The sequence below is a fragment of the Crocodylus siamensis genome, chromosome 5 (genome assembly GCF_052110815.1).
Source record: "Crocodylus siamensis isolate JL-2025a chromosome 5, ASM5211081v1, whole genome shotgun sequence".
Taxonomy (NCBI): domain Eukaryota; kingdom Metazoa; phylum Chordata; order Crocodylia; family Crocodylidae; genus Crocodylus; species Crocodylus siamensis.
The window spans coordinates 41719453-41734486 of record NC_143399.1 but is presented as its reverse complement, the minus strand read 5'-3'; the positions used below and the strand labels follow the sequence as shown (position 1 = coordinate 41734486).

Here is a 15034-nt window from a genome sequence, read left to right as displayed (position 1 = left end):
CCCGCAACAAACCCGTGCTGGCTGTCCCTTAGAATGTTAGCCTGGGCCAGTCCCTCAAGGATGGCCTCCTTAATAAACTTTTCTAAGAGCTTCCCCAGGATAGAAGTCAGGCTAATGGGCCTGTAGTTAGCCGGATCCACTCTCCTCCCTTTCTTGAAGATCGGCACCACATTGGCCTTCTTCCAGTCTTCGGGCAATACACCAGAGCGCCAGGAGTTTTCAAAGTTCCGTGCCAGGGGCTGGGCTATGACGCTTGCCAGCTCCTTGAGTACCCTGGGGTGCAGGTTGTCAGGGCCAGCTGATTTGAAGGTATCCAGCTTCTCAAGGTGTTCCTTCACAAGGTCAGCATTTATGGAGGGTAGGGGATTCCCCTCACCCAGATTTCCCTGTCCCATAGCAGGCATGGGCATTCCATGTGACTGATGAAAGACTGACGCAAAGTACCTATTTAATAGGTTGGCTTTTTCCTGGGCGTCAGTTGTCCCATCTGGTTTAGCAGGGGTCCAACATTGCCCTTGCTTTTCCTCTGGCTCCCCACATATCTGAAAAAGGACTTTTTGTTGTCCTTGATGCCTGAAGCTAGTTGGAGTTCAGTTGCAGCCTTGGCTTTCCTGGTTTGGTCCCTGCAGGACCGGACCAGCGCGGAGTAATCCTCCTTGGAGGTGAATCCCGTCCTCCATCCTTTGTAGGCTTTCCTTTTTACCCGCAGTAGGTCCGCTAGGTCTCTGGAGAGCCAGGGGGGCTGCTGTGCCTTCTTGCTGCCTTTCCTCCGTGTTGGAATAGATTTAGCTTGTGCACTGAGGATCGCTTCCTTGAGAAGCAACCACTCTTCTTGAACTCCCATCTCCCTGGGGTCATGGTCCCTGAGGGCCTGACCGACTAGCCTCTTGAGCTTATCAAAGTCGGCTTTTCTGAAGTCAAGGACTTCTGTGTTGCTGACTGACTGGCCAGCTTTATGGCGGATGGTGAAGGTGATCAGCTCGTGGTCGCTGTCACCCAACTTCCCATCAATCACTAGGTCGCCGATTAGGTCGTCCCCCGTAGCCAGTACCAGGTCAAGCAGCGCTTTGCCTCTCGTTGGCCCATAGACTTCTTGAGTCAGGTAGAGGCCATCCACGCACGAGAGAAAGCTTTGCGCCCACTCAGATTTAGCTGAGTGATCTTCCCACGAGAAGTCCGGGTAATTGAAGTCACCCATGACAACCAAGGTCCTGGAGCAAGCGGCCTCAGTCAGTTCCCGGGCGAACTCCTGGTCAAGGAAAGTCTGTAGTAGACTCCCACCGTTGTGTCCCTTGTGCCGAATTCCCCACGAATTTTTACCCAGAGGGTCTCTAGCTGTCCATGCCGGTCGCCAACATCAGCTTGCAGGGACATGTAGCTTTCCTTCACATAGAGAGCTACACCCCCGCCCCTTTTGTCAACACGACCCCTCCTGTATAGGGTATAGCCTTCTATACCCGTGGTCCAGTCATGGGTGGAGTCCCACCAGGTCTCCGTTATCCCAATGACATCATATTTCTTTGCACTGAGCAGGAGGACGAGCTCGTCCTGCTTGTTGCCCAGGCTCCTGGCGTTAGTGTACAGGCAGGCAAGTGTGCCCTTGGGGGGCTCTTGCCTTGCCCACAGATTGTGCCAGGGCTGGGGCAGGGGTGGGCTCCCTTAAGTGCCCCCTTAAGTGCCTTGGTCCGCTGGCTTTGCAAGGGCCGTTCAGCGGGCCAGCAGGGGCAGTAGTCCCTCCATCCCCCAGCGGGCTTAGTTTAAAGCGTGGTGGAGCAGGTCAGCCAGCCTGGCTGAGAAGAGCCTCCTCCCCAGGGGAGAGAGGTGGAGGCCATCTCTTCCCAGCAGCTCGCTGCCTCTCTCTCCAAAGAGCGGGCTGTGGTCATGGAAGCCAAAGCCTTCCCGATAACACCAGCGCCGCAGTCTTTGGTTCACCGCGTGGATCCTCCTCTCCCTCCTCAGCCCATAGCCCGAGACTGGGAGGATTGACGAAAACACCACCTGAGCTCCCAGACCCCTAAGCCCCGCTCCCAACTCCCTGTAGCGCCTCATGACCTGGCTGGGTTAATCTCCTCCCATTTATGTTTGCCAAACCTGGAAATATGTCAGTGAAGCTGTTCTTGGGTCATCCCTATTGGCTGCTCTCAAGCATTTTGGACAAGCTAAACTATCCTTACCTGCATGTTTCTGGATTCCAAGTGTGCAAGTGGGAGCATACGTGGTGGGATGGGACTCTCAGGCAAATCCCAGCCAGGACATGCTGGCATTGCAATGTAGACATACTCATAGTCACCAAGTTTCATCATAGAGGAATTTTATATTGTTGCAGATGTCAAACCCTCAGGCTGGGTCAGCAGCCTTTTGCTAGCATATGCCAAAGCTTATGACTTAGCTGTTGTTCCAGGCTGGAAGTTTTTGACCTTCACCACCACCTCTGGGTAAACTCAGACACTGCAGAGCAGTAGGCTTCACAGTTCTAGGGATCACCGCAGAACGGATGGGCAGCACACTACAGCATCATGAGACTGATTCCCCCGATCCTTGTACTAAGGGTGCCTGTACACAGCATGGGTTTTAATCCTCATTAAATCAGATAGGTTTATAAAATTTTAATTTGTTTATTTTGGAGCGTAGCATCTGTGTTTACACACCCTAGGTTTTCAAACAAATTAAGCCGGGTCCCTGGCCGGTGTCGTAGGACAGTAGGATAGTCCAGCACTGCCCCCTCTGGCCTGGGGTCCCCCACCCACCCCGTTTCCATGCCCTGCCACACAGCTGTGGAAGCAGGGAGCTGGCAAATAAGAAAAAAAAAGAAAAATCCACACAAGAAAAGGAAAAAGTGGAAGCAATTTGAAGGGGTGAACTACAAAAAAATCACACCGCCATCTGGTGGACAAAGAGGCTCATTACATGTCTTTGAGTGCCTTTGTGTTTGCACGCAATGAATCCAAGGAGGCAACACTTTAATTCCTGGCAAGCCTAACTAAACTATGTCCAAGGAGTTTTAGTTTAATGCACTAGAAAGACTTAAAGCATCGGGAAATCCTGCTCATGCAAACAGACATGCAGTTGCAGTGCATGAAAGGGCAAACATCGTAGTGTATACATGAGCCCTAAGTCTATATAAAAGATGAGAATATCCTAAATGGTATTTACACTCAGTGCAGGTCATGTGCTGGGCTTGATCTTTGCCTTTACAGGTTCTGATAGGGCACATCCCTTTATCCAGAGCATCTACAGGGCACATCCAGAGTATCTGTGGCATAGGTTCTGTTTTTGTTTCGATAAGCAATGTGGTATAGCTCAAATACATTGACATATGCATTTGTTAACAAGTTGAGGAGATTGCCTGTGTATTAATGCTATCTTAAAAAATATGGAATAACTGGATCCTGAGAACATAGCAATTAATTAATAATCATTAAAATAAAATATCAGGGGAAACAAAATACTTTCAATCTGGAAGTAAAAAATGAATGAAGTTGTTCCATTTATTTTTTCTTTAGGAGACTGTATTGGATACCATGGCTGAAGATGTGAATACATGCAATGCACAGGATATATGTAGTAAGAAAACTACTTTGGCAAATGCTTCCTTGTGTTACTGCAGTGCTGACAATATTGTTGAAGAAATTGACCAGTTGACCAAAGATCTAGTGATCCTAGGTGATGGACTTCGTGATGTAGTAACTTGTAAGAAGTCAGAGTGGCATGAAAAGGTAAGGTTTGGGCTAATTTATTGACTTCAAAATGTCTTTCAGTTGCCAAATTGTTCCCGTTGACTGTTACAGTCCATCTTAGGACAATGTAAAAATGACAGCTCTGTACAAATTGTGCTCTGATTCTGTCCATAAAACTCTAAGGACTCTTATTTTTTTGTTTCAGATAATGCCCATGATAAGCTACATGCTTTTCAAACACAAAAGAAGGTAGGGGGCATGCCCCAAAGAGCTTATATTTGGATATAAAACTGATGTGCTTGTAACTGGGAAGGAAAGGTGTCAGAGATATAGTGATACAGAGCTAGGAGAGGATGGGATCGATGATGCTATCGGAGGGATGAAAATAGGGCAGCAGATAGGAAACCTTAAAGTTGGTAATAAAGAGAAAGGAGAGGAGGGGTATTAAAGGATAAGAAGTAGGGGAGAAAGGTCGTGCTAGATCTTGTCAGCTTTACCAAAGCAAGGTTCTAGAGATTTATGAGGTGGTTGAGGGGCAGAAAGATGGAAGAAGAGAGTTGAAGAAGAAAAGGGGTGACAAGAATTGAGTGAGCCAACAAAAGAAGAAGAGTGTTGCTTGTCCAGGAAGACAGCAGATTTAAAGAGCATAGCTGTAGTAGAAGAAGTCTGTGGGACTTTTCCCAGAAGAAGAGAGGTGTTGGGGGAAATCCAAAGTTGGGGGTTATCTGGATGGATCTGGTAGTGAACATGGACAAAAGAACCACAGAGAACTGAAGAATAGGACATCTGACATCAAGAGAACTGGATGGAGGGAAGTTGTATGTGGCAGGGCAGTTCTGGAAGCTGATGGTTTGGAACTCAAGAAGGGGCTAGCAGGACGGGAGAGTCAGGGGATGAGCATCATGCAAAAGGCAATTAGGTGAACATACTTGTTGAGTGAGGACTCTGATATCCAAAAAGTGAAGAGGGGAGCAAAGAGTGAAGACAAGCATGAATTGGTGGCCTTTCTGACAAGTCAGGTTGTCATTCTAAAGTTGAAAGCCAGATGAGAAATGGAGGTCAGAGAACCAGTGAGTTGAAGCATGAGAGGGAGGGATCAAAATCCAAGGGCCAGGTACTGGGAAAAGCTGTGAGATGATAGATAATATGCTATAGTGAGTGTGCAGACTAATAGAGTATTACTCAAGGAAAGGAGAAGAGACATATATGAGATGATTAAATTTTGATTTAAATAACAAGAAAAAAATGTTTTTACTGTCAGAACTGTAGAACACTGGAACAAGCTGATTAGGGAAACTGAAAATTTTTCATTGGTTGCTTTTGAGAAGATGCTGGATAGGCATTTGTCTAGAATAGTATAGGAATAGCTCATCCTGCATTTGTGCAGAGAGTTGGACTAGATTACCCTTGAGACCCCTTCCACCCTATAATTTTTTGATTTTCAGTGACTGGGAGGAGTGCAGGAGAGGTCAGCATAACAGAAGAGCAACTATGGAGAGAGCATCATTAAGGTCCGGGAGGGGTGGAATCCAGAGACAGTGGACATGGTCGCAGGTTTTTTGCTGGTGAAGTCTAACTCCTATCTTCCATTGGGATGATTTGTACAGACCTAGATCATATTCTCTGTCACAGGTCCTAAGGTATCTGTGAATGCATTAGTCAAATGTTGTTATATGTACAATCAGAGGGGAAAACGTACAGTAATACAGTGGGAAAGATGATATCTTGAATTCTTAATAACATTTCTAATGTATATAGTTACCAGAGCAAAGTATACTTGTGACCCCTTTCATGTATATTATCAGATGTGCTATTAAATATTATCTCTAATATTAAATAATAGTGTCTTAACTTCTGTATGTTTAAAATATTCACCTCAAAACTGCATTCAGGTAACTTTTATAGAGAGCCAGGAAATGAAATCCAAAAAAGAAAAAGGTATAGGAGTTTAATATTTTACATTGAAATAAATGCCTAGAAAGTGTGCTTTTGAATGATTTGCTTGGTTGCACATTCCAATATATCTGAAATTCAGTGAACATGACTGAATACACTGAATACTTATTGTAAATGAATGATGTGCAACTTTGTGGTTTGATTAAAGGTTGGTTGATTACAAGGCCTCTCCATCCCTGCCCCCTTCTGCATCTTAGAAAATTGAATCATTCCATAATACCAGCTGACAGCACCTTTTGGGGGCAGTATGAGGTCAGATTAATCTCCATTTGTCCTTTTTATATCAATCCTCCCTCCTGTCAATTTCCCCTCTGTCTACCTTATTCTTTACAGGTTGGCAGCTTACTGAATGTACCACCTTCCCTACCTCCCATTCAGATCCTCTTCTGAAGTGCGGGGGGAGGGAGGGATGATGATGATGTTACAGAAAGGAGAACATGTCAGAGAAGGGAAAGAGAGAACAGTAGCCAGTAGAGCCTTTAGCACTGGTTCCACATCTTGTGTTGACAAGGCCAGAAAATGGCGTTGGGTGTCTTAAAATTGCTGCCTGTGGGAGCTGCACCTCTTTTACCGCGTTGGGGCCCAGCCCACCCCTTTAGGCTAGAATGTCTGATAACAAATGTGCATGCAAAAAATAAGCAGTATAAACTATTATATCTCAGCAAATGAAAATTGATTTTCATCTAGCCACTGAAGGCACACCTGCAACTTACAACCTATGTGCCTTGTAAATTTGAAGTTCCTACTACTTGTGTGTTACTAGATCTTCTACACAAAAAGCTCTGAAAACTTCTTATTAATATTTGTAAAAGTGTATTTGCCAATTCTCTTTTTGGAAAAGGGCTAGCATATTTTTTGCTGACACTGTGCAAAATCACCTACGCTTGCTAAGAACAAGCTACCCACATTTCAATTCAAAGGAGAACAGCTTATCAAGGGAATAAACATCTGAAAAAGACAGTCAAGCACAATGTATTGTGTACGCTATGTTGGTATTTCTCAGGGTATAGTAAAGTCACTGTTATGATGTTTTGTTTTATTTTCATCTGAAAACCAGCTGTTTGTTGCAGTGTTGGAGGCAAATCATTTAATCACTGTGTAGTTGAATTTAGTTAATTTGCACTTGGCAACTCTTTTACTTAGAATCAGTTCTCCAATGGGAAGTTTTTTGTTGTCCCTCAACTCTTTCTTTGAACCTGTGACCAAAATGACACTTGAATCGATTCCGATTGTGGAAGGATTTCTCTTCTCACAAACACTGCATGGCAGACAGCTGAATATTTTAGGATTCCAATGATTTGTCATCTTAATTGATGTGACAGTTTTACTGATTCCCATATGTGAGGGAGCAATGGGTTCAGCATCTTGGAGGAGGAACGACAGGAAACATACCTGTAATGGCAGAAATGTGATCTGAATACTCAACTTTATTCTTTTCTAGTGAGTATTGGGCAAAAAATAATTGTCCTTTGGAAACATTTTCAGGATTTGCAAGCAATCAAGTAGTTGCACAAAATGATTAAGTTTTAAAAATGTTCCTATGCCCAGAAATAAGCCAACTGCAAAAGGAAAAATGTTCTTCTTCCACAAGAGAACTTGCTGTTATTCCCCCCCTCCCCATGAAGTAATTCATTTATTATTGACTTAGTTTGAAAAGGGATTTAGTTTCAAGCTGAGTTGAGCAAGTGAATGTTGGAAGATATCTCGGGGAAGATGGTGATTTCTTTAGTTTTATTTCTATAAACACTCCAGCCCTGCTGATTTTTTGTGATGGTGCAAATGAGAATCTTTTGTGTTCCTCAACACTCCTGAGGAAGTCAAAACCCTTTGGGATTGTAGTGTACTTATGCTGTACTGCTGCCTAAGCTCACAGGCCACTTTTGAGAATTAAGCACCCCCCTACAGATCCACTCGTGTGAAGCAGAATACACTCCTGCCATACAGTCAGAGCCCACTACAAAACAGCAATTACTCTGGTAGTGCACTTGCTCCATCATGGATCTGAATGTTGAGACCTATGAGTAAGGAAGACCCCTGCCCCTTGCCATAATTTTTCGATGGCTGTTATGCAGGGCTCTAGACTCTGCTGCCTTCTTTGTTTCTAACTCGCCGCACAGCTTTCTCTGTTCATGCTTCTTTTAGAGCAGGGGTGTCAAATGTGTGGCCTGTGGGCTGGGTCTGGCCCATGGAACCATGTTGTCTGGCTTGCTGGACTCCCAGAAGGACCAGGATGGAGTCCACTACTGAAATCCTGGGCATGGACCTCCACTAGGGATGTGTGTCAGTAGCAAGGGGTTGAGTAACACTTGCATTAACCATTGTGATTGCCACTGCCCCCTCACCCCATGGCTGTTGTCACATCAAGATCTGAGTTGGAAGGAAGGGTGAGTTTGACGGGCCTTTACCTTGGGAGATCTGGTTTCAGTTCTGTCACTAACTTCATATATGACATTAGTCACCTGATTGAATCCCCAGTTCCCTATCTGTAGACTAAGGATGGGATTCCTACCTTTCTCCCACCGTTTGCCTTGTATATTTAGATTATAAGAATTTACAGCAGGACAGTTTCTTGTTATGTCAATTTACTGTGCTTCACACAGTAAAACCACAGTGTTAATTGCAAACCCTTGGTGCTAGTGCAATACAAATGGCTTTGAGCTGTTCCCTTCTTGATTTGAGGCTTGCCACACTGCTCCAGATTGATGCAATAGGAGTTCAAGAGGAGCAGTGTTTTTGACAGTGCAATGTCTTTTTGCCTGGCTTACCCAATTTTTGAACTTTCTTCAAAAGAAATAATTTCCCGAAGGTCAATTTAACTTTTTATTTCCTGTGACAAAGTGGTGCGTGGTTCCAGGTCTCCGAATCTGAAGATTCGGTGCTGATTCAGTGAATCAGCGATTTGGACACAGGCACAGCTTTAAAAGTTTTTGCTACATACCTTGAGGTAGCAGCACAGCTCATGATTGCTGCAGTGCTGGGGCAGATGGAGAGTCCCACAGGAGCACAGGGATTCTCCAACATGCTCAGCAGTGTACCTGGAAGTACTTCCAGTCCACTTCCAGGTCTGCCGGGGAGCATGCTGGGGGGGCCCCCCATGCCCCACCAGCTTGGCAGTCAGCTGCAAGGGAACCCCCAGGTGCCCCCCCAGACCCGGGAGGCACCAGTTGCCATGCTGGTTGGGGCACAGGGAGGCCCCCCCTGCTACTTCCCCAGTGGACCAGGAAGTGGACCGGAGGTACTTCTGGTCTACTTCTGGGTCTGCTGCCAAGTGCACTGGGGGGCCCCCCGTGCTTCTGTGGGACGCTGCATCTGCCCCAGCACTGCAGTGTTCAGAGTCCCTGCTACCTACAGGTATGCAGAAAAAACATATAAAGCTGTATCTACGTTTAAATCACCAAAGCTGTCCAAATCTCTCTGAATCGATTTGGAGAAATTAAAGGGTCCGCGGACTTGATTCAGATTCAGAGATTTGGCTACTGAATCAGGTTGAATCTCTGCTGAATCGAATCAGGGACCGAAGCTTCACACAGCCCTAATGCACAGGCCCTTCGATATTGCTTCTCACATCTTTTGGCACTCTTATAGGTAAATCCTCTTCAACGGTCTTCCTCTTCTGATAACCTATCACAGTAACTCCTTAGCTTATGGAATTTGGCTTGTATCTGACCTTGAACTCTTTCAGAAGAATCCTCCATGAGGAATGGACACCCGTGTTCAGAACCTGGTTTTATTATGCTCCAGGACCTGGTTATTTTATTGTCTTAAGTCATTTGAATAGTCTTTGCGTTCTCCCAGCATTTTGCATACAAGCCATCTCAGTTTATTGCTTTGCTTTAGGACGATCTGGATAATCTAATACAAAAAGATTTTTAAAGACCCTTGTCTTCTGTAAAAGAACAACGCCTTTGTGGTATTCTTCTGCTTGCTATTTGATTTTTATGTCATTTGTTAATGAGGTAGGTGAGTCCAGGGATGAAATCATTCTTCACCCATATGCTAAATTTCTTATTAAGGCAATGTCTGAATTTCTTTGCTCTGTGTTTGTCTTTAAAACTTACAGTTAACTGGAATGGGCTATGCTGCCTTGGCTGGCTCTGTCAGGTTTTATAAAGCATGGGACACAGCAAGCCGTATGGTATTTCTGGCTGGTGCCCACTTCCAGTGCATAGTAAGCATGCTCATTAGTTTTGCCACAGAGACTTAAATATCCCACAGCCACATTGTTGCTTGTTCTCCTGAGCTGTGCTGTGGAATTACAGAAGTGTGATGGGTTGGAGGAAGTGGCTTATGAATAGACATTACTCCCCACTTTCATGCAAATGTGTGAGACTGCTGTGTCTTTTCATGAGCACAGCGTGGCACAGCTGTGCTTGTATGCTCGTGTATGCCCTACCCCAGGTCTAGATGGCATGGAGTGTAACCTGTCTCCTAGAGCAGGAGTTGGCAACATTTTGCAGCTGGGAGTTGCTTTTAACATAGCTTAGCTCCGAGCATGGGCTGTTTCCAACCTGGCTCATGCCATGGAAGCTGGAGTCACAGTTGCTTTTCCCCCCCAAGTACTGCCACTGCTTTTTTCTCTCCACTGCCTGGGTGAACCACGTGGCTCTGTGGGCTGGATAAAATGGTTCAGTGATCTTTAGGTTTCTCACATCTCCCTTAGAGCAAAAGGAAACTGGAAGGTAGTGTGCAGTTCTTCTTTCTGTCCTGTCCCATAAACAGGGCTCAAGGCAAAGTCCCAAATGAGCCCTCACCAGAAAATGCTAAGAAGGAATATTTGCCTAGGATAAGTTTCTTTTTTGAAGCAAAATTGTTCACATTCTTTTTCTGCTATTTATTTCATTTACTATAGTTCACAAGGGTTTTTGCAAATATGAAGATACAGAGAAAATTAGCAGAATGAATAGTTAATTACACAAGGAAGAAGAAGTGAGAGCACTGAGGGGAAGTCTATTGATGCTCTTCATTCAGGAAAAAGAGGCTAGTTTAAAACATCAAAGGGCCCCCTCTCTCCTCCCCTCCCTTCCACTTTCCCATGGCCCCAAAGCACCTATGCATTCCACTTCATATTAAAAAACCTCCATCTGGAGCACTAAGCAGCTATCAGTTGATTTTTTTTCTTGTAAAATGGAAGTGAATTGCTAAGAGGGCCACAGGAGCAGCTCTGGAAAGTGTGTGGATGTCTGGACCTGGTGTGTAGAAGTTGAGGTTGACAAAACCTAGCAAGGAAAGAGTAGAAATCTATTCAAAGAGAGCAGTAGAGGACATATGTAGCAGGATACTGGAGGACACGAGACTAAACCTTAATGTGCAATTTTAATATAAATTGTGGACCAAATTTGTGATTGACTTTAAAGCCTCCCTTGGCTTTAATGGAGCTGTGCTTCTAGAGACAGTGGTCCTCTATAAAGTAGTAGGAAGTGGATTGTTGTTCCAAGGCTTTTGTGTTGTGGTACACTGATCTCTGTTTTGGTTGTCACAACATGTTTAGCAATATTTCTCATAGGAGATTTCAAGCAGCTTGGTACTAATATAAGTGCCTTTCAGAGAACATGCAACATGTTTAGCCAGTTGCTACTGAAGGACATTTTGTGCTGTACAAGCATACCTCGTTTTATTGCGCTTCGCTTTATTGTGCTTCGCAGATATTGCATTTTTTACAAATTGAAGGTTTGTGGCAACCCTGCGTCGAGCAAGTCTATCGGTGCCATTTTTCCATTGGTTAGCATTTTTTAGCAATAAAGTATTTTCTAATTAAGGTATGTACATTGTTTTTTTAGACATAATGCTATTGCACACTTAATAGACTACAGTATAGTATAAACATAACTTTTATATGCACTGGGAAACCAAAAAATTCATGTGACTCGCTTTATTGCGATATTCGCTTTATTGCGGTGGTCTGGAACTGAACCTGCAATATCTCCGAGGTATGCCTGTACTGTGTTGGTGGGAAGGTGATGAGGAAGAAGAAAGATGCATGGTATAGCCTCTTACCATGCAGTACAGTGGTTGTTCTCTTAATGGTTCTAATCATGCACAGATATCTTCTATTGCGCCAGACTAATTACTTAGCTAACCTGGTTTAGATCTAGCATCTAAGAGTTATGGTGGACAGATGCAGCTCAGAGACTCTTTGAGAGAATCCTGGGGTTTTTTGCATTCTGGGCCAGGCTTATCAGGCTTGACTAGTCCGTGTTAATAAGCCTGCAGCATACAAGGAAATGAAAAATGTGTAAGGATTTATTTTTTGTTTGCAGATATATTTTGATGTGCATATAACTGAAGTGGCTACCAAAGTATGCAACAGAGGGTCTGAATGCACTGGTAGTTAAATTGGCAGACCAATTCTGAACACACATAAAGCTTGTAAAAACTGGACAGAAATTACTAGGTTGGCATCTTCTACTGGGCTCATTTTCATTCTTTGCAGGCTTCAACTCCTTCGGGGGCGGGGGGAAAGAGAGATGTTAAAATATAGTGCTCTTTTATTTTGTGTGTAACCTCTACAGTTTCAAGTGAGTCCATGTGAAAGTTTCTCTTCTGCTTACCAAAGGGGGCTGCTTTCCTTGCCTTTAGACAGACAGAACAGAATGTTTCTTCAGGTGTCAGAATTGGTTAAAGTGTAATCAATAATCAGTATTAATATTTTACTCACATTATTTGCCAAGATGTTGGATATCAACTGAATCAATAAAACATGTAGCAACACAGCTGCAAAACTATGCCCCAGTAAATTTTGGATGAGCTTTATTTACCAATATATATAAGGGAACTCATTCCAATGAGAGACCATCTTTTGTAAGTAGTATAAATACTTTAGTGCCTTTTTAGGAAAAAAGCAAAGTGTATTTGTGTTTTTGCAGCTAATGTAATATATATCACTGAATCATTGGTTTACAGAAAAATAGGGCTGGAAGAGACTTCAAGAGGTCATTTCATCCAATCTCTTTGCTTAAGGCAGGATCATCTCTGTCTTTTCTATCCCATACAAATGTTTGTCTTGCCTTCAATTGAAAACATCCAGTGACAGAGATTCCCCAACCTCTTCAGATAATTGGTTTCAGTATTTACCCAATATTGGAGTTAGAAAATTCTATCTGATCTCCAACCCAAATGTCTCCTTTTACAATTTCTGCCCATTACTTCTTGTCTTGTCCCTCATGGTCACAGAACAACTGATTGCTCTTCTTTCTGTGGTAACCCTTTTTTGTATTTGAGGACAGTTAGCAAATCCTCTCTTTAGTCTTCTCTCAACTACACAATCCTAGTTCTTCCAGTGATCTTTGTGCCCATCAGCCCACTTCTGACCTGAACTGGGTCACTCTGCCCATAGGCTGAAAAGATTGTTGACTGTTGGTTTAAGGGGTTCAGTTCATAAAGGGTTTGTTTTCTGAAGAGATGTTAAAACTCTGTAAAAATAATGCTATAAAAGCTTCAGTTTTGAAGCAGTGCTTCGATGCCACTGGAAGCCTGTTAGTTCTGATCAGGTATTTTCTGTTTGATTCTACAACCCAAGATTAAGATTTGGAAGAACAAAATTGCAAATAAGCAAGCAATTTATTCTCTTAAACAAGACTGGTTTTCCTTCCATTCCTGTAATTTATAACTGTCAAGAACATTTTCAAAGCAGCACTGACTGTCTTTGTGAAAATGTCTGGATTGTTATACTGGCAAATTATATTTTTCTTTTCCAGGCCCCGAATGTTACTAAATGGTGTTTCTGTGACATAATAGTTGAACTCCAAAATTTAAAATAAAGACGGTAAAGGTAACTTAACATTGATGTAAAATATATGTATTATACAATTTTAGCTATTATTCTTTGGAATACATGGTAATTTTAGTATCATAGAAATTGAAGGAAGGAAATTACATTAAGTCATCGAGTCCAGGGGTGCTCAACCCCTGGCCCACAGGCCAAATCTGGCCACCAGTGCCATGTAATATGACTTCTGGAGCTCCCCTCAGATCCAATGGAGAGCCATGTAGGCTGCGGCCCTGCTCAGTAAATGGGGTGTGCAGGGTGCCATGGGGCACAATCCCAGCATGGGGGAGCCAGGAGGGGGCAGTGCAGGGTCCTCAGAGACTGATCCCAGCCAGACAGGGCAGCACAGAACCTCTGGAGTCTGATCCTGAGCTCTGTTTCTTCCACCTGGTAGTACTGGGCTCTGGGACCCAGTGTTGCCTCTGCCCAGTCCCCATGTGCTGAGATCTGGCTCCAGTGGCTCAGTATTTCCCCTGCCGAGCCAGGATCAGGCTCCAGCTGGGTGGGAGTTGTGTGGGGCCTAATTGGGCCTGCAGACTGGCTCTGCACCGTTTATCTTCTCTGTGGGGCAAGATACTGTGAGCATCACTGATCTAGTCCATCCCACATACGTTCTGAAATATGCTTTATGCGTGGAATTTTTAGGAGTCGTCAGTGGAAATAAAACTAGGCCAATGCTGGATACTTTTTAAAAATGGTTCACTACTTTGCAGTACTTCTTTAAGTCTGGTTTGAATTATATCAATAATGGCACTATCCACCCTTTTTAAAGAGGTTATTCTGTTCTCTAGTTAACTTCCCTTAAGAAGCATATGCTTGGGCAACGTAAATTATGTTTTCCCCATTTGTGTCCTGCTGGCTTACCATGGGAACTTATTCCAAGAAGGATTGCTAGGAAGAGACAGGTTCCACCTGAGGAAGAAAGGAAAGAGCATTTTTACAGACTGGCTTGCTAACCTAGGGAGGGAGGGCTTTGAATTAGGTTTGCTGTGGGATAGAGACCAAAAGTCCTGTGGTAAGTGGGGAAGTGGGTGACCTGGAGGGGGGCAACAGGGGAGGCCTTCTTATTCTTCTTGAGAAAGTAGGGCAGTTAGCTCAGGTGTCTGTACATGAATGTACAGGCCCTGGGACACAAGCAGGAAGAATTGGAAGTCCTTGCACAGTCACAGAACTATGATGTGAGTGGAATAACAGAGACTTGGTGGAATAGTTTGCATGACTGGAACACTATCACAGATGGGTATAAGCTGTTCAGGAAGGACAGATGGGAGAAGAGGAAGAGGAGTTGCTTTTTATGTAAAAGAGCTGTATGATTGCTCAGAGCTCCAGTATGAAATTAGAGACAGGCCTGTTGAAAGTCTCTTGGTTAGGGGCAGAAGGGACAGCAACAAGAGTGATGTTGTGGTGGGTGTCTGCTCTAGACCACCACACCAGGAGGATGAGGTGGATGGGACTTTCTTTAAACGGCTAGCGCAGGTTTCCCAATCACAGGTTCTGATTCTCATGGAGGACTTCAGCAACCCTGACATCTGCTGGGAGGGCAATACAGCAGCACAGAGGCAATCCAGGAGGTTTTTGGAGTGGGTTGGGGACAGCTTCCTGGCCCAAGTGTTGGAGAGGCCAACTAAGAACTGTG

General features: G+C 44.1%; 1 protein-coding gene across 4 annotated transcripts in view; it reads left to right on the top strand.

Annotated features, from left to right (window-relative positions):
* TEDC1 (tubulin epsilon and delta complex 1) overlaps positions 1-15034 on the top strand; it is a 151322-nt gene that overhangs the window by 97505 nt on the left and 38783 nt on the right. For 2 of the 4 annotated variants that reach the window (XM_090048659.1, XM_090048657.1), the window contains one exon: positions 3504-3716. In XM_090048659.1, the coding sequence (XP_089904785.1) occupies positions 3504-3716 (213 nt within the window). Of the gene's footprint in view, positions 1-3503; positions 3717-3882; positions 3927-5122; positions 5395-15034 lie in introns of those variants that run through there. The other 2 variants (XM_090048660.1, XM_090048658.1) reach the window with 2 other exon arrangements.